Below are 23,274 nucleotides of genomic sequence, written 5' to 3' on the forward strand. Positions count from 1 at the left end.
AATAGGCGTAGTTTTTAACTCATCCGCTAAAGGACAGTAGCGTCGCTTTCGTCAGTTCGGCCAATCATCGTCTGCCTCATCTCAGGCGAAGAAATTCAGTACCTTCTTTTGTCGCCGTCATCCCTCCTATTACCAGTGCGGAAAAATCTGGCGTTGAAAAGTCCGCATCTGATACCCAAGTACGAACTGCCGTATTTATTTCCACTTAGATTGGCGACAGACCACAGGAAGGTGAGGCGTATGCTTCGCGCTCGGTACCGCTCAGTGACTTCATTTCTGGTACTCTAAACTTAAAGTACGTAGGCTTAGAGCCTGGTCGCGATGAGGAGTGTGGTCGCTCTTTTTTTTTGTGTGAGTGTCCAAGTGCAGTGTGGGGGCCAATGACGCCGCTAAGACACGTCCTGTGAAATTCTCGATTATGAAGCAGCAAAGATTAGTGTCTTTGCTACTGCAGGGCCTGTGAGCATCCGCTTACCGCTTAAAGTTTAGCAGTAAAGGGCGACTAGTATTTTCCTTTCAAGTGAGTGGCCCGAGTGCGACGTCCTATTCTGTGCGCTGGCTCCCCGTTACGCAACCCCTAATCGCCGTACTTCCTCTAAAAATTGTCGGTGCTATGCGTAACCAGTATTAAGTTTCAACGTCACGAGGGTTTCAAAAGCGTAATTGGAGTCGTCCTTTGACGAGTGCATTGACAAGTTATTCACACCCGGTATTTTTTTTGTTTGTTTGTTTGCAGTTCGTCGCCCAAAAATGTTCCTCCTCGAATGGCTCGGCGGTGTTCTAGGTTACCTGGGTAAGTCTTCTTTTTTTCTTTTTTTCCCCTTATCAACGCTGAATATGTTGTTGCAAGCACTGGGGTCTTAACACGACCCATACCTCAACATCCGCGTTGCCAGTTCTTCTATCGATCTGCGGATTAGCGCATAAGATCTGCTGCCACAATCTCTATTTATATTGTAAAGTGGTGTGAAATTCGTAACGTCTGCCTTTTGATTGGTATTTCGTAACGCATTAAGCAAATCCCATCTGTTGTCCATGTGGAGATTCAGCCATCGCTGCGGCGGCTCTTAGCTTGAAAGCTAACGTGCTGAAGGTTCTTGTTAGTTGTAGGGACGTATGAGCGGGGCGTATTTTACAACGGACGATACCCCGTTTGTCTGATTTAAGCTTGGAGCGTTTGACCTCCACAGTCAAGGGAGTTAGGTGGCTTGCGCTCCCGTATGCTTATCGTGGTGCTCCTGGCCTTGTGCATGTGACCTGTGATCATTTTCGCAGCTTCAGCTGTCTTCTGTCAGCGGTCGCGCATCGCCAGCGTTAGAGTGCGCTGTGATGGGGCCTGTTCCCTAATGATGCCAGGCTTTGCAAGCTGAAATATCGTGCGTGGCATCTTTCGTGTCTCTTGCCGCGAGCGCGGTGTACAAAGTCTCAGACTGTGTGTAGCTATGGGGCTGCTTTTTCCTGAACAGTGAGACCTTTGCTTCGAAATGAATCGGTGCATCACTTCTATACGAGTTTGTAGGCCGCGAACTAGTTTTTGGCAGAGCTTTGAGATGCACTTTGGAGTGCATCGAAACATGCAGTTCCCATGTGTGGTACCTGTATAGTTGGTTCTGGTGTTTTGGAATGCTTTAAAGATAGTTTCAGCAGTTTGCTCTAATGCTTCATGAAACTTAGTGGAATTCGATTGTGGTGCAATGCCTCTTTAAAAGTCACAGAAGTTAAGATAAAGCTTGCTGTTAATTGGCTACTTCTGACATGCATCTGGTGCTCATGATCACGAGGTGCTTTGCCAGTCCAGCAGATGTTCACGATGCTAGCATATCATTGTTGGTTGTGTATTAGTTTAATATTCTTAAAATTCCCTTCTATTGTTCTCCCTCCAACTAAGAGGGAATAGGTGTGGGTGATTACTGTTCCAGTCTCATGCTTTTGCTGCTGCAAAAGCCTTACTTTTTAGTTATTAGTATTGGTGGGAGCACGTAATGTCTGTGAGAGCACGTTATGGTAACTACGGAACTCTCTGCATTTGTGGTTACCTTTCAAGAATGTACACGCTACCTCTTGCATTTGGCTTACTCACAAGAAGTGTTATTAGTATGATTCAGCTGATCTCCGTGGGCACTTGTGCTGAAGTAGGGTAAGGGGGAAAAATGGAAGTAGAGCTCAGTCATTAATCTAAAGGGGCTGTATCACTTAAACCTGTCACATGGGCAGTTTTAAATGCAATCAGATTGAGAGCCTTCTATATTCTCAGTCGCTGTCGAAAGTGTCAGTCGTGCCACTGCTACATGGCAAACTCGATCGCAGTCGAGACTTCCCATCATCTCTCAAGATATTGTGGTGCCACCTTTGCTGCCAATAATTTTGCAGGCATGCTAGTAATGGCTGAAGTTTAACCTGAAAAGGTTAAATACTGTGTTTATTCGTTAAAGTAATTATTAATCACTCTTGAAATGAACTTCATTGTTTGGGACAAGCTGCAGTAGCATTCATGCACTTTTGAAGAAGCTGGTGTTGGTTGTTTCTGTATTGCTGGCTACAATAGTAATATACTTGCTACAGTGTTTTTTAGCCCAGCCTGTTTTCTGCTTTTTTTTTCTGCAAAATAAATTGTATATTTTGAAATCCCATGCTTTTCAGGGATCATACTGCAGTGATTGTATTCCCCAGCTCGTAGCTGTGTGCACTCAGTGTTCAAGAGTACAGAATGCATGAGGGCCGACTTGAAGGCCTTCGAGATCTTGATAGACTATCTGTTCAAGGCCCTTCGAAATGACCCTGTGACAGGGGTATTAGTTCTTAAGTATTTGTGTAGCTCTTTTCACATAAAAATGGCAAGAAATGTTTTTTGCTATTGATAGAAACTGAGTTACATTTCTGCTTTGGATGCCAGTGTTTTATCAGTTTTTTTGTCTCATATTAAGGACAGATGGCTTTTTTTTTTTTTTTCATATTAGACCATTGACAATGTATTAGTCACAAATGCATGGAGGTACCTGTGAGTGCCTCATTTTGCTGCTGGTGACATTGTTTACTCAACAGATTGGCTGAACACTTAAGGAATCTCCTCAGGAAATGTTGTTCACATAGGAGGGTTCGGAAAACTGCCAGTGGCATGGATTACTGCTTATATGTGAGGATTTGCTTGTAAGAACACGAGTAGGGCTCAATGGCAGGTGAAACATATGGGTAGCACAGCTTAGTAGTGTCCCTCCTTTTTCAGCATGTATATATATACATATATACTTCCCTGCTAAGTTAGCTTTGATAGCACCTGGCAGGCAGTGAAGCTTGTGACTTCCTATTGAAGCTGCAACGCTGTGTTCTGTACAACATATTAATATTCATGGCAGTTGGCTAATTGAAGAGTGTGTGGGCGAACAGTTTGGTGCAATGCTGGTTGTTAAAAAAAGTGTGCGCAGAATTTATTAAAAGTGAGAATGTGTGGAAGATCTTTTCATCCTCTAATAAAGCACATGGCCTGAAGTTTGTTTATGCTGTATGTGGGAAAAGGCTTGGCAGTGTTTGGAAGTATTAGTGCTCACTGGGCCTAGTGTAGTTGTGATATGTTGGCTTCCTTTTCTCTCTAATTAGTGGTAGTGGAGTGCATTGTCACTGTGGTAAGTGTCCTTCATTGCTGAAGAGACTTGGCATAATGCTGATCTGAGCTTGCACAGTATTTTCGAAGTGGTGGTGCAAATTTGTGACTTGTTTACTGCGCCATACCTGTCAATATTAAGTTTGATTTGGTTTTTGTCCTTTGAATTTATGCATTGGATTACTGTTGGTGGCAAGTGAAGACGTTTCCCCATTGAAAGCCTGAGAAGATACTCATAGACTGTATTGTCAGTAAAATTGCAAATTCTCACTGGTCCTTATAGAAGGAGACATTCAGTTGTTTGGGAACACGATGTTTTACAGTGTAGTTTTCAGCAGTCTCATCGATTACCCGGATCTTTAAATGGAAGTGTGTGCATTTTGCAAAGCAGCAATGACATGTCAAGTTTTGCTGATACATATGTCTGGACAGGTGTAGTAGTTCAAAGGCGTGCAGTGCAGAGGAGCTGGAAGTTGTGCAAGCCCTGTGGCCTTACCTTTTCAACAAGCTGGTGCAGGCATTTGAGAATTCATTTTTTCTGCAGGTCTGTGGAAGAAGAGCGGCAAATTGCTCTTCCTGGGCCTGGACAATGCGGGCAAGACCACGCTGCTGCACATGCTCAAAGATGACCGGATGGCACAGCACGTGCCCACACTGCACCCCAGTGAGTTCCCCCATCTGCTTCTTCTCATTGCACCTCTATCTCACCTCCGTATTCTAGCTTATGCAGTGTGGGTGCAGAGTGGAGATTCGCAGTGGGGATTGGAAGCTGGCTCTTGTAGACTGTGACAGGAAGTTGTGGGTCTGCATGTTTTTTTTTTTTTTTTCTGTATATGGTTCTAGCCTGCCACTGCTGCTGGTTGTGCGCATTGTTCCAGGTGCCACGCAGCCATGAAAAGGGGTTCTTTGTGAAGCATTTTCATGAAGGAACTCTTTTCCACTGCTTTGCCTTGATCCTTCCTGAACCTCATCATTGCATTCCAAGTGCAGTTTCTGAGCTCTTAATAACAGTATGCTTGCTTATGATTATAGCTATAACCACCGCAAAGCCCAAATAGGTGGAAAGAAGGGAAAAATCTCTCCAAATATAAAACACAAATGGTCTGGAGGCCGGACTCTCAGCCATTCTTCACTTCGACTACTTTGCGTAATGTAAACAGCAAGGCAGCTTCTGTTCAGATTGACACCAGTTCAGGTGTTTTATTGGCATGGAGGTTTTAAGTGATGTGCTTTATGCACAGAAAGCTAGGTGATGCCAGTACGAAATTGCTACTCAGCAGAGTCGCCTTCCTGTTCTTGTGAGAAAGAATTGACATGGAAGCTGAGAGACTGCCTGGCAGGTTTTGGTGAAATTGAAACATATCTCAAAAATTAAGTTAAAGAATACCCGTATTCACTCGATTCTAACGCGCACCTTTGTTCTGAAAAAAAAAGTTATAAAAAAACTTCTAAAATGACATGCGCGTTAGAATCGAGTACATTACAGTCGAAGTCATTGCACTTATTGTCTGACCTTGAAAGACGTGTGTGCGTTACAATCTGTGGTGCGCTAAAATCAAGTAAATATAGTAGATGTATTTTTTTGCTGTCTTGGTTCTCGGGAGGTTGCATAATTATGACTTTAGCTTAGTCAGTAGAGCAACTGCCACTCTTGTTGTGCCATAGATAGAATTGGGCATGAGCAAGAACACCATAGGGTTATTGTAGCTGGAGCAAAAAGTGAACATGGATGATGTCTGGACATGTGTTGCAGCTGTCAGTGCCAGCCCCTGATGTAAAATTTGTTCTAGTCTGGAACTGCACTTTGTAAGCTTGATTCTTCAAGGGAGGCAAAAGTAAATATAGGGCTTCATTTTTATGCTTCATGGCAGCTTCATTCCAGTATATACAAGGTACCAGAAAGGATATGAGTGCATTAGCTCGCGTTGTAAGCATAGTAGTGGTGTGGCCATGGCTGAAGTGAGGACTATTGACCTCGCTTGTGTTGGCTCTAAACTGTGCTTATTTATCAATTTTGTGTGTATATAAGTCTGCAGCAGTTTCTTCTAATCACTCGTGCAGCCTCTGAAGAACTGTCCATAGGCAACATGCGCTTCACCACTTTCGATTTGGGTGGCCATCACCAAGGTAAGCACTCCTCCACATGTCAGTGCCCGTCCTGTCTTCAGTGCTCCATTGTCATTGTCTTTTTTTTTTTTTTGTGCTGGCCTCTTTGTTTCAAGTATGACCCAACTGGCCAAAGCAGAAACTGGTTTTAAGTCATTCATTGGCAAGAGGCCATAGTGTGGTGAATGGTAGTGTCTTTGTGCATGTTTGCTTGCCGTTTATTTTTTAAATTTATTTTCTTTTTTGTCGGTCTTGGAGGGCCGCTTGGGAAGACTGGTCAGACTCACGTGCCACGTGAGTCTGCCCAGTGGATCTGACAGGCACACCAGACCATACTGCAGTGTTTGAAACTTTTTAGAAACTGCTCGCTGTTTCACGTTTATAAAAATCATTGTGCTGTTGTAGAACACCATACTCTTCATTGCCTAAGTGATCAGGAAGCGTTGAAGATACACCTTGTGTGAAAGGCACAACTCCTGGCACCTGCTGCCTTTGTACAATAGGTGACATGTTGCACTGGTGCAGCATGAGGTTGTATGGTTAATTGCTGTGGCCGGAAAATGCAAAAATGGAAGTGTATTGTTTTCACTGCACATTAACCTTCGAGTGGAAGGAAATGTCTGGAGCTTTCGTAGTACCTAGTAATACCTGAAATTGTTTGGAAACTGGAGATGTCTTGGCTGTCATTCTATGTTGCCATGTTTTGTAATTGGTTTGTTAAGTTGAATTTCCCTCATTTCGGTACAGAGTATGAGATTCTGCAGAGCGGGCATAAAAATCTTTGGCTTTCTAGGTGCTCTACATTTCAAGCTTGTCCTGTGGTGACCTATAATGAAGTGTACAGCAAGCTAAGTCATTGCAGGCTGGTTACTGTGTATTTAAGAAAGCACTGTTCATGTGCCTTCTGACTCTTTCTTAGCTTGTTAAAGGGACACTGAGGAGAGCACTATTAATATTTTTTAGAGCGCAGCTCTTTGGCGTCCGTTCCTGGGTTTCGCGTCGTCGTCGGCGTTGTCGTCGGCCTCGTAACCAGCTCCGCCCCCCTTTCATCCCCCCAGCGCTAGCAGCGACCGACTGATACCACTGGATGCCGCTGACGCCGCTAGAGAGTCAAGATAACGTGACTGCATAGAACACCGTCGCCGCCATGCAGAAAGAGGAGGAAAGGGTCCCCCCCCCCCCCCCCCCCTGTTCTTGTGTGGCGGATAGGGTGCTCTTCAGTTGCCGACGCGCCGGTTATTTCACGTAGGCCCCGGCACGTCGACGAATACGTGACCACCTTCCCACGGCTAGACCTGGTTCTTAGCGCTGCGGAAGCGAGGGTATCATATTGTTTGTGTCGGCATCGGCGGCGTTGTCCCTGAAACCAACTCCGCAGCTGGGGTTGACTCACTATCGAAAAGGTGAAACAGCTTATTTGCTGCGCTCAAATTTCGCATTAGGAAGTAACGTAATCGTCGGTAATTTTTTTTATAGTAAAATCCGATAGTTCGGCATGTCATGGCTTTGTTGCCACTTGGCCGGCAGCGAAAGATGCATTTATTTCTAAGAAATTTGGATTCGAAGTTGAAAAAGTTTTTCCCGCCGCTCTGATTCAAACTTGGGATTCGTCTATGACGACACAGGACTAAGAGACGTGAAACATGACGTGCACATGACGTAACGCAGACTCCGTGATTTCTGGGCGCCAGCAGTGCGGCCAAGCAGCAGCCGAAAAGAAAGCTACCGCCGGCCGCAAGTTCAAGGCATCTATCGGCTATTGCGGCCGTCGCTACAGTCGCTTCGATTACGTTTGCACTGACGTTTTGCCAGCGTTACGATGGATCTCGTTCTCGAAGTCGTCAACGAAGTTCTCGCAAATAGACACCTTTAGCATACCGTGTACCTTGTTACCGCTAGCGGAATACCGGGAGCCCGCCTACCGCCGGAAAACAGGCGCTGATTTGTCCCGATGCTTCAGGAGCGCGCGTAGCAGGCGGGCACGTGGCGCCATCTGGCGACGTCAAGGAGATTTGCGCATGCATTGGCTGCGCCTCAGTGATGCATGGTTTCTCGGTTCCTGGTGTTGCTAGAACCATTCATTCTAGCAACACTGTTTTGTCTTATGATCTCATCACGCTTGTACTTGCGAGTTTGGCCTGTGGCGGCGATACCTGTATTTTGGTTCTTGCTCTTTTCTACGTTACAAGAGCTTTGTTGTCAGTATGAGTAGCGTTTTTGTAATCAGGAGCTGGTATTCTGTCGATACAAGCCAACTTCAATTTCTCCTCAGTGTCCCTTTAAATAGTTTGGAAACTTTCGTTGCAAAATTAATTTGTTGAGCTGGAAGTTTTTTTTTCACGGAGTCGACCGTATGTATAGGTTCGATAAGATTGGATTAGCAGTGTTTAGCAGTGTTTCATATTCTGTTATAGCCATTGACTTCGACCTATATAATGAACAAAAAAACTTAATTTCATGGGGTTGGTCTTGGTACAAATATGATGCACTACATACGTCGTAAGTCTGATGCTGCTGAGCCCTGTAGGATGCCGTATTGACGCGAATATAAAGTTTTTTTTACTCACTTCGTCACTTTCGGAGTGCATCTCCAGTATATTCAGAACCAAGGTACGAATATAATACAAATTTTTTCTCTCGCTGGTTTCAAGGTAACTACCTTCATCGCCATTCTCGCAAGCTGCGATGTGGTGGTGGTGTAACACGTTTATTAAAACAGCCTTTATGTTAGGCGTTTAACAGGTCATGGGCCAAGGTGACCAGGGCGCGTTGCAGGTTCAGGTCCCGGGAGGCAAGCCAGATGGGCCGCAGTAGGCAGGGGGGGGGGGGGGGGGGATAGGTAGGGGACTGGAAGGCTGAGCGGCACTTTGTAAGGCAGTGTTTTATATCTGCATATGTGTGTGGACAATTTAAGCATTGAGGTTTGGAAGTTTACCGGTACAAGTAAAGTTTGGCTGGTGTAAGGAGGAGATTCAGTTGTATTCGGCGAAGAATGCGAGCTTCACGGATCGATAAGGATGGGTGTAGTGGTGGTAGGAGATGCCAGCTTTTCGTTGACCTTGGGGCCACATGGCGGGCAAAGGAGAGGGTGGTTAGGCGCATGGAAAGGAGGTGGCACGGGCTGTTGAGAAAGAGACGGCAGTGGAGCAAGGAAAGGAAAGGGCAGCAGGGAACACATGGCAGTAGTAGCACGGCGATGATAATACGGTTGCTGCTGCAGGGCAGACTGGTGCGTCTACGCTTCGGAGGCTTTCCTGCAGGTGATAATGAATCGAATAAGCTGCAGTGCAAGCAGAAATGTGGACGAAAGACCACAGTCGCACACAGCACGGATGTGCGCTGACTACCAAGTGTATTTGATGAAGTCCTCTGCACCTTTATAGTGATGTCAGTGATGTTGCGCGCAATTTTGAAGTGTTCTCTCGAATAATATCAACATCCTTTGCTTCAGTATTGTTGCGTACAGTCTCATTTAAAAAAATTTTTTTTTTACGTGCTTGCAGAGCCTGAACATACTGAGCAATGTAACACACACCATACACATGCACGCACACGCACAGAGCCAAACTGCTTTATAACGAAAACAGATATTATAAATTATTGGCTATATCAAACTATTCCTAGTTATTTTCAACAAACATGCATTTCTTACTTTATATATCGAACTCTCTGTGCCACAAAACAGATACGTCGAACTGACGAGTGCAAAGCTGCACTTATTCGGCAGGTGGCAGACTTTGCCCCAGTACACGAGTGACTAGTGGTGGTGTGGCAAGCATTAGTGCCACGATTCCTGCTTTATCCTTCGCTTGCCAACAGCACCACAGTAGATGAAGCAGCATGAAAAGCTGTTAGCCAGGCAGTTGGCACCGTTCGCGTCTCTCACACTCGTAGATAGTGGCCCGGAACCAGCGACTTGGTCGGCTGTTGTAGGTTTCCGGTGGCCATCCTCTGCTCACGTCAACTGTCGCGGAGCAGAGGTGGTGCAATTGTCGGTAGTTTTCATCCTGGCATCTGATTTTTTTTTACAAGACACCCCTGTAACGCCAGGAAGCCGCTCTTGTTGGCGTTTGACCCAGACCTCTGCGTGCTGTAGTGCTTTGTGGGGGAAGCCAGATTAACACGTTTGCCGATCTTTTTTTTCTTTTCGGCCTCCGCAATCACAGCAAGTGGCTTCGAAATGGTGCTAAAGCTATGATAAAGGACCCTCCCGGTTGCTATTCTTTCACTGGTTAAATTTTGCTTCTCCAGCATGAGTTTTTGGTGAAATTTTATTACGAATTTCGGCTATGTTGAACTAGTTTATGATTTTTTACGTATTTCTTGTAATGAGGCTTCACTGTATATAAATTACACATACAGGGTGTGCCAGCTAACTAAAGTTAGCTCCTGGCTAACTTGAGCTAGGATTGTTTGTCAAGGCACTGTAAGATGATTCGACCAAATGCATGTGGCTGGCTATCGTATACAGCAATGCGTAAGTAGTCGGGGATAATCAACCAGTTTTGCAAATGACGAAGTTCAATTCGAATGTTGTAGAACGGTCAGCAAAACATCCAGTTTCTAAGGGAAGTTTCTTACTTCCTATCCATTACGTATTACTTTTTCCGCTTATTTCAGATGCCTGTGAAATACAAAAAAACAAAGTGTGACGTCTGCTTGCGCGCCGTGATTGCAGTGCTCCCAAACGTTCTGCATACAAACGAACATAGCATTTAGACATGTGTGCTGTCACTTAAAAAACGATGACAGGGCAGCAACGCAGGCATTGGCTGTGCAATTTATGCCAGTGATGTGCTCTCTCATGGCGGTTCATGATAGCGACAAACAGATGCAGCGCTTATCGCTTGCGCTTACTCTCTATCCCTCCCACCCCCTTTTTGAGGGGTGTCAATTTCCTCCCTTGTGTTACATTCTTGATAAAGTTATATACTTGTAAATACAGTACTTACAGCTTTGTAGTTTTAAAACACTGCTGTCCACATTCTGCAGTCTCTTGGTAATCTGCTAGATCAAACTGCATGTGCGAACATTGCTCGCATAACTTGTGAAAAAGACTGTCTGGTTTGGTCCTCGTGTTGTTTGATTGTTTTGTTTTGTAACTGAGCGGAATGCACTTAAAGGCCATCCTCACCTTGTTTTGCAAAGGGGCACAAAATTTTCTGTTACATTCCTCAGAACTGGGCTTTCATCTGTAAGGCAGCCATGCATGAATCTGTTGGCAAACAACTGCACATTCATGGTGCTCACTATCACTATCAAGAGCTCCAGCACGACCTCTCTTGCTGCAAGATTAGTCTCAGTGCACTTCCTTTTAATTTTGTGGCCTCATTTCAAGCCCTTGTGTACCTGATTTCACATATCCTTCCCATAGTAGTCTGGTGTGTTCTTGGCCTTTATGTGCTGTGGTCAGAGCAAAAGATGGCAGTATAGTAAAAATTTGTTTTTGTATCTGCTCAGCCCGTAGGGTGTGGAAGGACTATTTCCCTGCTGTGGATGCTATTGTGTTCCTCATTGACGCCCATGACCGGGAGCGATTCCCGGAGTCCAAAGCAGAGCTGGACGTGAGTCTTTACTTCTCTTATAATGTTGAAATTTCTTGCACCTGTATCAGATAGGCAAATGTAGTGCCTCTTCCAGTGTGCCGATCCTGCATCAGGAGATGGAAAATGTTTTGAAAATGCGGTGATGGCATCAAAGCAGTTTGCTTCATTTGTGGTTAGAAATTTGCACAAATTCATTTTCCGTTGGGAAAAGTCTTTCTGGAAGACCTTTGTTTCGATTAAAATATGTGCATACGACAACTTTACGTGATGCCACTAATACAACGGTCTGGAATTAGAAGGTATGCAATGAGGGAGTACGAACTTTCGTAATACAGGAGCTTCTCATTAATTCAAACTTTAAGGGACCAGATTTTTGGTCGAATTATCTGAAGTTAGAATTATCAGATGAGTACTTTAATATGATCACCGCCAAATGTCTTTTGCTCATCAGCATTTCGGAATTATTTCTCTGTGCAAATGAAGCTGAAAGTGTTGTCACAGCATTACATATAGGTGAAAGGCACTTTACATGTTTAACTCAACTGCAGTATCTAACTGGTTGAAAAACAGTACGTAATGCTCCGGTTTCCCAATAGAGTAAAACCACAATAATTGGGACCTTGAGGGACTGGATAAAGTGTTCCAATTATCCAGAGGTTAATTCATCGAATGGCTACAAAGAAAAAAGCTTTTGAAGCCGTGTCTACAGCAGCAAATTTAATTGATGAAAAAAAAATGGCCAGAAGTCATCTGCTTTTGAGTGAAAACTGAGTGGTCATGACAGTTTTTTGGAATTCCCTCATGCTGTACTGCATGTCCACTGTCGGGAATATCAAATTGAAACTACCGTAAAAACCCGCGTATAATACGAGGTTTTTTTCCCATAGTTAGCGTCCTAAATTTCCACCTCGTACTATTTGCGGATCCGAACAAAAATTTTCGAAGTTGCTCGATGTTTTGGTTTCGTTTTTGCGGCGTGGCTATGGCTTCGCTTCGCTATTGGCGCGTGGCTACGGCTTGGCTTCGTTACTCTCGACAAATGACGTCACGACGTCGTTTCTTTGTTGATCCGTTGGGTGCGCCGGGGGGTCGCGGTGTGCCGTGCGCCTGTTGACAACACACGTGCTAGCATGTAAGGCACGCTTCGTGAAGTGGATATTGTTTTAGAGAGCACGATGTCACGGTCTCGAAAACAGTACTCGGCTACTTTCAAGCGATTTTGGCTGCGGAGAACATCGGCAACGGTGCGGCCGGGAGGCAGTTTGGTGTCGTCGAAGGAAGCATTCGTGGATGGCCACAACAGAAAGAAGCCCTTTTCGTGTGCAGCGGAATGCGACAAAGCTTTCGCGGCCGTTTGATGGTTGTGTAAACAAACCGTTCAAGGACGCAGTCAGGCGGTGCTACGCAGAGTGGATGCACTCAGGTGAGCCTGCAGTGACGCCAACCGGGCGGCTGAAGCGGGCTTAAGAAGTGCAGCATCTCGAACGCCCTCGATGGCACGGAAGATGAGTACATTTGGGATGATTTGTCGGACAAAGAAATGTTCGAAGAAAGCGCTACTGAAGAACAAAGTAATTGAAGTGAAGTGCGGGATGCGATTTGAATAAATGTCTTCTATGAGATTGTGTTACTCGTATTATACGCGGGTGAAACTTTTTTTCCCATTTCGCGTCTCTAAATCTTAGCCCCGTATTATATTCGGGTTCGTATTATACGCGGGTTTTTACGGTACTCTGCAATAGGCCTTCCGCAGCCTCCTTCACTGGTAGAGCCTCCTCACAAGTGATGGTGTTCATGCTAGGAGGCTTCACCACACTAACAAGCAGCAAGCGATGATCGAGCACGCATTTTCGGCACACAGGACCACACAGATGAAAATGAAAGGAAAGCACATTTGTGCCAGAGCGGTGAGGCACTTTGTGAAAAGAGAAGACCAGCAATGCGCTAATCAGTGTCTGAAACGTGCACAGCTGGGCTTGGCTGGTTGATGCGTGGGAGGCTCGGAGAATGAAACTACATGGCACCAAGGTGCATCTGGTTGCTTGGAGCGCTGATGAGACATTGACATGGCTCTCCTTCAGTCCACATTAGAGTTAACTGGTTGAAGAGGTAGAATTTCCAGCTCTCGCTGTGCCCAAACCTGACTAATCTGAACTCTTCACTGCCCTTTCACACACCGGGACCGTTGGAGCAAGACTGAAAACTTGCTGCTAAGTTGAACTCTTGTGCAAGCAGATATGTGGTAGTCTCTTTTACCTCATTGCAGCATTCTTTTAGTCCAAATTTGTCCATCCAGTCAGTGAAGGAAATTAACTAGCAGTAACCATATGAAACCGTTGGAGCTGAGATGACTTGCACACACATACAGTGAAATGTTTGTATGGCCCCTGTTCGTGCAATGGTCTGCTTTTTACGACAAATTAGCATTGGCATGGCAAACTCTTTTCAGAGGAAATGCTCTAAAGGTCTGGATTATGTGATGCAAAATTATAAACACCTCATCTCGTACGACAGCTAGTGAGAACCATCTGGAAAGATGCTGGCATGGCACTGCATGGCAGACTTCTTGTCACCCAAACGTTTTGTTGCAGTGAATTTTGTGAACAGTTCAAACAACGCTCTACACGTATGACCCAGGCAGTTGGTGCAATGCAGCTCACACCTGACCGGCTTTTCTGCTTGCATCGCTGATAAAGGTGTTGCAGAAAGTAAATGTGCATTCAACATGAAATTGTGTTGCTTGAAAACTGGCAACAAAATTGCACCTTTTCGTAAGTGGTGCCTAGATCCAAAGCTTTCAAAAACTGCAGCTTCAGCTTCTGCTGCAGCATCAAGCGAGCGACACGCTGAGCAGCATATGTCACCCGTTATGCCTGTGGGCTGGTGGCAACAGTGGTCTACGTGGAGTCTGAACAGAACAATGCGTCATTAGCCTGGTCATACTGCTTGTTTGGGAGATGTCCTTGAAGAATTAGGGCAACAATACACATATCTGGCGTGTCAGCTGCAGCAGCAGTTCTGATATGCATCTGTCCCTTGCTTATGTACAGGGTCGTACACTCTTAGTGTGAACAAGAGAGCGCTTGGACGTGCTCTTTCGATGGCTGCTGGGTCCAACACTGCCGTGCACTGAATTGAAGAGGCAGGTGGCATGAAATATCTTGTCCAGGTCCATCTTCTCCTGCGCCACTTCGCTATATTGAGCGGCTCGGTCGCACGCAGTGGCCCTCTAAAGACTGCGGCCGCGCGCTAACGTGTTCGTACACTAAGAGTGTACGACCCTGTACAATGACTTGGGTGCAGGCACCCCTCACAGGACAATAGCAAGGGTGCTTATATAACACCTTTGGCAGCATAGTGTTAGTGAAAATTCTCACAGGGAAATAGCAAGGGCGTGCGTATAACACACTGAGGGAAGAAAAAGTTTTGAAAGCTACAATATCGGAAACTAAGTATATGGCGCTCTCATACAGTCCCCTGAAATTTCTTAACCAGGATTCTACTGCAATTCCCTTAAATGTGGGGTGTCATGCTTGGGGATTGCAGTGCTAAGTGGCTAGGTTGGCAGGCAACCATTTTACTATTTAACTTGCTGAAATGCTTGTGGTGTGTGGCTGTTCACAATTGAGGCTTAACTCCTGGCAGGGGATCATAAGTGCTGTTTTTCATGATAGGCAATTACATTGAGGCTTGTATTCACATAGGTGGAATTTATAAGTATCCCCTCCTTACTGTGTGTGTGGTAAGCCATTGTTATTGTATTTAACGTGCAGTTTATTTAGAGCTGCATTCTTGCACCTGTGTACGTTCGGCGAAGTGTGTAAAGGAGCTTAAATTGCAGGCATTTTCTTAACCCTGGATACAGTTTTGCTTTTGTGCACATGCATGATGTCAGTGCTGATGTTTGTGATTTCAGATGTATCTAATGTATCTTGCAGAGCCTGCTGACTGATGAGCAGTTGGCAAACTGCCCGGTGTTGATTTTGGGCAACAAGATTGACAAACCAGGCGCAGCGAGTGAGGACGAGCTCCGCACCTACTTCTGCCTTTACTCGCAAACCACTGGAAAGGTGGGTGAGGGAGCACATTAAGTGACCTTGTTTGCTGGCTGTGTGAGCGGCACAGCCTTGGCTAACGCTGGGAATGTTATTGTCTGGTAACAGCCACACATTACTTTGATGGCAAATACTGTATTGGAGGGGCTGTGTGTACAGTGAGGGGAAAAGATGTAGGTAACAACGGATCTGACTGCTTTTTTTTTCTTCATATTAAGGCTTTAAAAGGGGGGGATGCGCAAATTACGTGGAGGTGTCGTGAACGCGTCCAAAAAAAACTAAGGCAGTGATGTGATTGCTGCGCCAATTGCGCCAAGCCTGCACCAAAACTCCATATTTACTATCGCCGCGTGTTATCCTTCATGAATGCATGCATCCTGCATATCAAGCTGGCTGGGCCCGTTGTCACCCCGCATAATAAAAATACAGAAGCAGATAGACTTGCAGCACGGGGAGATTTACTTTGATCATTCCATGATGTGGAGGGCAAGGTATAAATGAGCATGGCAAAAACATTCAAGAACAGTGCTGGTCTCGACTTCTGCATCCTTGCTCGGCCGAAGTGGGGTAACGGCATTTTGGGGTTGCTTCATTGCCCTATCAAATAATTGTTTTACTCATGTCGAACTGCCTCCCTGCTGTGTGGTTTCTGTTCTCCACTTCAGTTTTGCACTGTAGCTTCTTCACCTCGCAGATGGCGTCATGTTGAGTAAAAGCAACGCACAACATGCGCAAAGCCATACGGATGCAACACTGAAATCGAAACTTTTTAACATATTACGGCACAGGATGCAACGGCAGCGCGCACTTTGTGCCGCTGCCGCCGCCTCATCCAGCTTGGTTGTTGCGAGGTTAGGGGATTCTAACTGTAGAATAACATTTTTATGTTTTAGCATAGCGCATTCCGCTTCCGTTAGCTGCATCTGCTATGACCTATCTGTGCATGCGTAGGTGGTCCTGAGGAGCGCACATCGGCCACTGCGCAGGCGTTGTTGGGTCCCCAGCTCCCCTCTGAAGCTGATCACGGTAGCGGATCGCACTGTGCTAAAGCTGCAACAACTTGATTCTTCTTTTTACACATCCATTTTCTGTTCAAACATAGTTACTACGAACAGCAAAAAAAGTTGCAAGGCGGTGCACCATTTTGCAACGAAAAAATTAAGAAATAAAAGAGCGTGACTTATACACCAAGAAATACGGCATATGTCTGTGCCATAAGGCACTTTTGGCTGCTCCGAAGTGACCTCTGCCATTCACATCACTGCAAAGGCCGTAATACACGATATACCGTATTTACTCGCATAATAGGTGCACTTTTTTTCCAGAAAATCCGGCTCAAAGTTCAGGGTGTGCCTATTACACGGGGTAAAATTTCCGGAAATTTTTCGACTCTCAAAATTGAACACACCGTGTAAACGCACTCGTGTATGGGCCGCACCCCATTTTCCCGAAGAAAATATTTAAAAAAAAAAAGATCCGTGTAAGGGCCGCACCCAAACTTTCCACGACCCACGCGGGAATAGCCTTCGGAATGCACTTGCCGAGGCCTCCGCGATCGGCTCCGGCTGCGCGCAACGGGCACTTGATCGCGGAGGCCACACACGCGCACAGGAGCTTCCACACGCCACCCACGGAGGGTGCCCGAGGCCAAGCTCATCATCATCATCAAAGTTTTCCTCCGCTGCGAGCTTTCGCTATTCATATCGCCATCAGCATCTCCAGCTCCAGTTTTTTTGTTGTTGTTGCTGTCAAGTGCCGGGATCTGCGGTAGCGCGTTAGTTCATCGTGGTTTATGGTTTTGCCGCCGAGCGTTGCTGTTTTAGCTCAACGGGCAAGCACCTTAACAGCTACATGACTGGGAGTTTGCTCTCGAACGCGGCAAGCGTGTGGCAGGTCGGAAATTCAACGTGGCCGAGAAGTGCGGCAGTTGCGACTTCGGCGTGCCTAAATTTTCGTACGCGACTCCAAGCACCGAGGTTTTCGCGGGCCTAAGTCGGGAACATTTCCGGCTGGAGGTGAAGCTTTCCAAACAGACGTTTAAAGTGAGCATCCCTAAAAACTGTGTGCAGCTGTTCTATGCGATGTCGTCGTACATGCTGTGGGTCCGCAGCAGCTGCAACAGCAGCAGCACTAGTGAGGACTAGTAGTCAGTTCAGCAAAAACTTTGTTAAAACAAAGATTGTGGGGCGGGGGATGGCGAGGCGTCGGCTTGCAATCGTGTAAATACAATATTGATCACAGTGCCAAGTTCGGGGTGCGCCTATTATGCGCGGAAATAAAAAAATCTGATTTTTCGCGCCCAAACTAGGGGTGCGCCTATTATGCGAGTAAATACGGTATGTGCCATGTTTTGCCGCCTCCAACTCTCATTCCTTGCTGGCCAAAAAGAAATATTTGCACAAAATATAAGATGCATATCCCCTTCCACCCCACCTCAAGTTAGTATGTAGTTCCCCACGGGATGGCATGACAGCATGTGCGCAGCTCGAAGCAATTAACCCGCAGCAGTACAATCTGAGCCGCCACGGTGGCTCAGCGGTTATGGTGCTCAGCTGCTGGCCCGAAAGACACGGGTTCGATCCCGGCCGTGGCGGCTGGAATTTCTTTGGAGGAGAAATTCTAGAGGCCCATGTACTGTGCGATGTCAGTGCACGTTAAAGAACCCCAGGTGGTCGAAATTTCCGGAGCCCTTCACTACGGCGTCTCTCATAGCCTTAGTCGCTTTGGGACGTTAAACCCCATAAACCAACCAACCAGTACAATCTGAAAGGCATCAGTGGAAGCAAAAGGAGATAAAAAGCAATAACAGTGCCCCGGCCCAGCTGACTAGCAGAAAATGGTTTGGTTGTTTGGAATTTCGGTGCGCACCGGAGATTACCACAAGTTCACTCTTGCAACTGTTCATCCGGGAAATCAACCACCAGATTGAGTGATCTGGGAATCTCTTCCCCAAGGCTGCCTTGCGTGCAGTTGCATGCATGCTGGTGGTGTGCTGAGTAGGGAGTTTTTTTTTTACACTGGTAATAAATTAGGGGTGCACAAATTGCACTAGTAAATGGGGCATGTCAGACATATCGCAGATGTACAGAGCTATTTTAGATGTTCCAATGTCACAACTTTCTTGCATATGATATGGCTGTTAGGAATGAACTTTTGTTTTTGCTGTCAGTCTTTGCACAAGAACTGTGCACATTTCGTGAGTAATTTAACGTAGAAAAAGTAGGCATGCCTGATGATCCAGCACTTTAAGCTTGGGTGTATTTGGCTCATTTGATGGCCCAGCCCCATGCTAGAGTGGCTTTCATTGCAACCTGCATTTTTTTTGCAGGTTGCCCAGTTGTTGCTTTGTGTGCAGTGGTGATGTTTTTTCCAGCATATGCAATTGTGTATTCTTATATTTAAGTTTTCTCATGCTTTTGTGCTGAATTTTACAAACCGAGCCACCTGTGACAGCTTTAACCATGGACAGAAGGCATTGTGGCGAAATTGACTGTGGAACTTCTTTTCCTTTGATCTGCAGGGCAAAGTTCCGAGGTCAGAAATGACAGCGCGCCCCTTGGAGATGTTTATGTGCAGTGTCCTCAAGCGGCAGGGCTACGGCGAAGGGTTCCGCTGGCTGGCCCAGTACATCTAGGCATCACCTAGCCCAAATGGGAAAGGAACGAGAGAAAGCAATTGTGTTGGGGGCATCTTGTGACTGGAAGAGAGTGTGGTGGACAACTGCTGTTGGAAGTACTCTTCCCCCTCCCTTTCCTCACCTGCGACCTTAGCCTCCTGGCACGTCCCTACCATCTTCTCCCACCTGAGGCGACATGCTACGGGACTTCTAGGAAACCTTTTTTTTATACATATAGGCTCATTCCAAACCTTAGCTTCAGGCCCCGCATAAACTTATACGTCCTGTATAAAGAGTGAGCACTGTACAGACGAGAAGACTCAAGGCAAACTAATCTTGCCAAGTTTTGTCCCGTCTTGTTTTCATTAGGTGTGCTTGAAGAGGAAGATGCAGGGAGAACACAAACCATATTGAATGTTGGTGCAAAACAATGTGGGTGATGGGCTGCTGTGGACAAAAAATGATTGACGCTGACAGGCCACTTCATCTTATTTGGGCTGAGTTTGTGAAAATGCCTAGCATATTGCCAGATTCTGCCCTTTGATACATTAGGGATATGTACTTTGTAGCTTTTCCATCCTAAGTACTGCATTGCAGTGTTCTTTGTAGCGGCTTTTGTCATGAAATGGCATTCAGCTTTGGAGAGACATTGTCAGTGTGCTACTGTAATAAGAGCATTTCTAAAGTGGCGCTGCAACCGAGGTGGGAATTGCCTTGCAGATATTTTGTTTTTAGCATAACCAGAGGCTCCATCTTGCTATGTTCTTGTAACATTCGCAGCTCTGTCCTTTTTGACAAGTGCAGTGGCCAAAGGTTTATATGAAATGTGCTTAAGAAGTGCAAGGTTGCTTGTCAGCGTCATTGTCCCTTTCAGAGGTCTCTAGATTCTAGAGAAGAAACATGCCGCAACAGTCATGCTATCGTGAATACGTGAATATGCGATTTGCTACTGTTTTTTTCCTAAGTTAAGTATTTTCATACATTTTTTTTGTTCAAGGACTGTCTACTGTGTACATAATTGCGGTCCCAGAATGTGAAAGCTTGACTTGCTAGATAAAGAAAACCATTGCCAATGTTTGGTTTCCATGAATCATTTTTCTTGGAATAGTTTGTGTGACACTCTGGAACAGCAGTAGGCATGCTTTCAGTAAGTGCCAGATTTATTTGAATAGTTTTTGTTCACGTTCCTCACAGGTGCCACAGTTGGAATGTCACATGGAGGATTATCCCACTGGGGTTTGGCGAATTGTAGCTTAGAATTACGTGCGATAAGCACATGTACAAGAACTTCATAAGAATGCTTATTATATTGCACAGATACAGACTAGACCACGGTACATAGTTGCATGTATTGGTGCATGTAGCTCAGGGTAAATTTTTATACAGCATCTGATGCCAGCCAAGGTCTGATACAAAACAAACTAATAAATTTGTTCTTTAATCTCTGTACATCACAAATGTAAATTTTATCAAGGCAACTGTTCCAGCACCTTGACATGAGACTATAGGGTTTTGAAGCTTGTATGCATAAGAGGTCAATTCGAACTTCAAGCAACCGGGAAATATTTTCAGATTTATCTACCCAAAAACAGACAAGAACCGGTTGCATCCTGGTAGGTTTATTTGCTTAAAGGTTGGGTAATGGTCGATCTATCAGTGCTGTATCGTGTGCACACTGTCAGGAGTGTGGAATGGGGACTGCTCCAAATTGATGCATCCCCGGCGTCATCCACTGTGCGACGCGGTAGGGGTGGAGCCCCCTCATTTGTGAGGAGGCTTCACCCATGGCGGCCTGGATCAGACTTGCAGCTGTTCGTCACACGGCACGTGGCGAGCGCGCAGAGCCATGCAGATGGAAGCTGGATGGAAGTTAGAAGCGTCCCGTTTGGAAAGGGGTGGTGGCAGTTGCTCGACGAGGGGGAACTGCTTGTGCCGGCAACTGGCGTCCGAAGCTGCAGTCTCTCAGGCTGGCGCAAAGCTCGGAAAAGCGAAACTGAAACTGAGTGGGCCTATATTTGGAGGTGAGGCCAGCAAGGCCGTCTGTTGTTCGTCGCTCACGAATAGGTGCACGGGCAACTAACTGCAGCATGCGTCAGAATGAACATACGTTGACCTGTTCGTGAATATACTTTGCTCCGATCAGGATTTCTCACGGCCAACAACTCTCTCTTTTCTGTGACATGGGACCCTTAATGCTTGGAGACTCCGTAAGGGTGGCCCTATTGTTTAGGGGAAAAGCTTGGCGCCTGTGGTCATGCGCATAGGTGACCCTATTCTGAAAGTCTAAGCGTTAATGGTCCCGTGTCGCAGAAAAGCTGGCGCTGTTGGCCGTGAGCAAGAAATACTGATGGAAGGAAATTCGGCAACACGTCAAAGCTTGTTCGGACTGCCCCGAAATCTCTCTGGGAGGTTCCTGTAACCAAACTGTCCTGTTGAGTTGAATTGGAAAACATGGATAGATCGGGTGGGAATCTAACCCAGGTGGGCACGCTGCCCATATGCCACGAAGGCTGTTTGGTTCATTCAGGCTCAATAAAGGTGGACCCATTGAATGCGTTGTGGTCTTTGACTTGAACTGGCTTGAGACATGTACATGAGTAATTATGAGTATGCTAATTTGGAATTAGGTCGTTGTGTGAGTGTTCAGTAGGCGATGCGAATGGGACTCGATAATGCTATCGCATTCTGCTCTTAAAGGCAAAGCTGCAGCACCTCCAGTACTTCTTTTTATGATCACTGATCATACTTCGACGCGGCGTCCCTTCGGGAGTCTGAATTAGCTGGTGCGGACCTGTAGCGTTCGCATCGGTGAGCGTCTGATGCCGTAGACTTGCATGGGTGCCGGCTGAAACCGCGACGGCAGTTCAGTTATCCGGATTTTCGAAATAACAAGCTTCTACTGCATTAAACCTAATGTTCCAAACATGTAAGCAGTGCGAATACAAGCGTGATATCGTAAGGAATGGCCATCACGTTGGTTGGTGCTGATGTAGGTTCCAGTTACGTATATTTCCAGTCTTAACTGAAGACCCTTTTCGATTCTTTTGTACCTAACGGTATTGCCACCATGCAGCCTGCGATGTCTGTCGTATGCTCATGATGTTCATGCCCACTACGGTGGCTTCTGTGGGGGAGCAAATCTCGAGTTTGATTCCAGGTTGTAGCAACTATAATAGTAGCAGAAGCCGAAGTGCAGATGTATTTTTGCATTTCCCCTCACCTAATTAAACAACACTATGTGGTCAGCACTAATTCGGACCTATCGCTGCATCTCAATAAAGTTTTGTGATATTTAGTGCAGGCAGATTTTGATTGCGGTATGCATGGATCACTTTGTAGTATCCGCTGACGGCAAGCGGATGGTTCAAAATTGCATTTCTTCACTCCTGCTGTTCAGTCTCAAAAGCCAAACGGTGGCTGCGTCGTTTAAATTTCAGTCTATGCCACGCGAGGAACTGTTCATATTTACTGCTTCATTCGTTATTCCAACTCTTGAGGCGGGCTGGCTTATGCGTTTTAGGGAACTATGCAACAGTATGAAGTTTTGTTCATTCCTCATGGGACCTTCATTGACCTTTGATGTCATAGCCATTGTTCGGTTTTCGAAACCGAAATGGTACGATACCACTTTAAAAAAAAAACAGCAGTTGGTAACACTGGGCCTCGGTCCGCGGCGTCTTGTATTCGCTGGCCAGTCGCAACAGTAAACGAAATTGTTTGACTATATCAACCAGTGCGCGATCGAAATTATAGAGCTCAAATTTTTTTGAAGCGAAAAGCTTCACTACGCGGGTGAGAGCCGAGCTTTGCGTGAGCCGAACTGGTGAGTTACGCGTATGCGCGAAACCGAGTGACGTCACGCGCTGCGCAGGTGGTCGCTCCTCGCCGCAGCCGCGCGCTACTGCGCATGTGCGTCACCTCCTCGCCCAGCGTTTGACCTTTCGTTGCAGCCGCGTGTTGCCCGCGTCGCAGCCGGCAACCCTCTTGTCCGCATTCCTGCGGGCAGTTTTAACCGCGCCATTTCCGTCTCCTCCGTACAGGCCACCGTGGTACAGGCAGTGTGTGGACGGCCGTCAAACCAAGCATAACTGAAGCTTTTCGCTTGTGCGAAGGGGCCGTGAACCCCGTCAAGCCCAGTTAGAGGCTTTTTGTTCACTGTCCTCAGCATCTGTAATGTTGATGTTGGAATAAAATGATGATAATGATGTATATCGAGGCTTAACCAGAGCTAAGCCACTGCCCAATTTTTTCTTGTGATAAGCTTCTCGTTTATGTATTAACTCTATGGTTTATGTAACGAAACGTTTAAGCAGTGGACTACTACTTCATCGTGGAGGAATTCTGTGCGCAGAG

At 46.0% G+C, this 23,274-nt stretch overlaps 1 protein-coding gene across 2 annotated transcripts; it reads left to right on the forward strand.

Annotated features, from left to right (window-relative positions):
- The first annotated feature begins 73 nt into the window (after positions 1–73).
- Sar1 (Secretion-associated Ras-related 1) lies at positions 74–19,994 on the forward strand. Of its 2 annotated transcripts, none has more exons than XM_089581773.1 (7): positions 74–231; positions 737–793; positions 4,143–4,262; positions 5,660–5,725; positions 11,165–11,268; positions 15,189–15,320; positions 18,826–19,994. In XM_089581773.1, the coding sequence occupies exons 2-7, from the start codon at positions 751–753 to the stop codon at positions 18,937–18,939; spliced, it is 579 nt and encodes a 192-aa protein (XP_089437899.1). In that variant the 5' UTR covers positions 74–231; positions 737–750; the 3' UTR covers positions 18,940–19,994. The 2 variants fall into 2 exon arrangements, with proteins under 2 accessions (XP_089437899.1, XP_089437900.1); XM_089581774.1 differs by having other exon boundaries at positions 87–179.
- The last annotated feature ends 3,280 nt before the right edge of the window (positions 19,995–23,274 follow it).

The sequence above is a fragment of the Amblyomma mixtum genome, chromosome 3, assembly GCF_055824585.1.
Source record: "Amblyomma mixtum isolate Tamu chromosome 3, ASM5582458v1, whole genome shotgun sequence".
Classification (NCBI taxonomy): Eukaryota; Metazoa; Arthropoda; class Arachnida; order Ixodida; family Ixodidae; genus Amblyomma; species Amblyomma mixtum.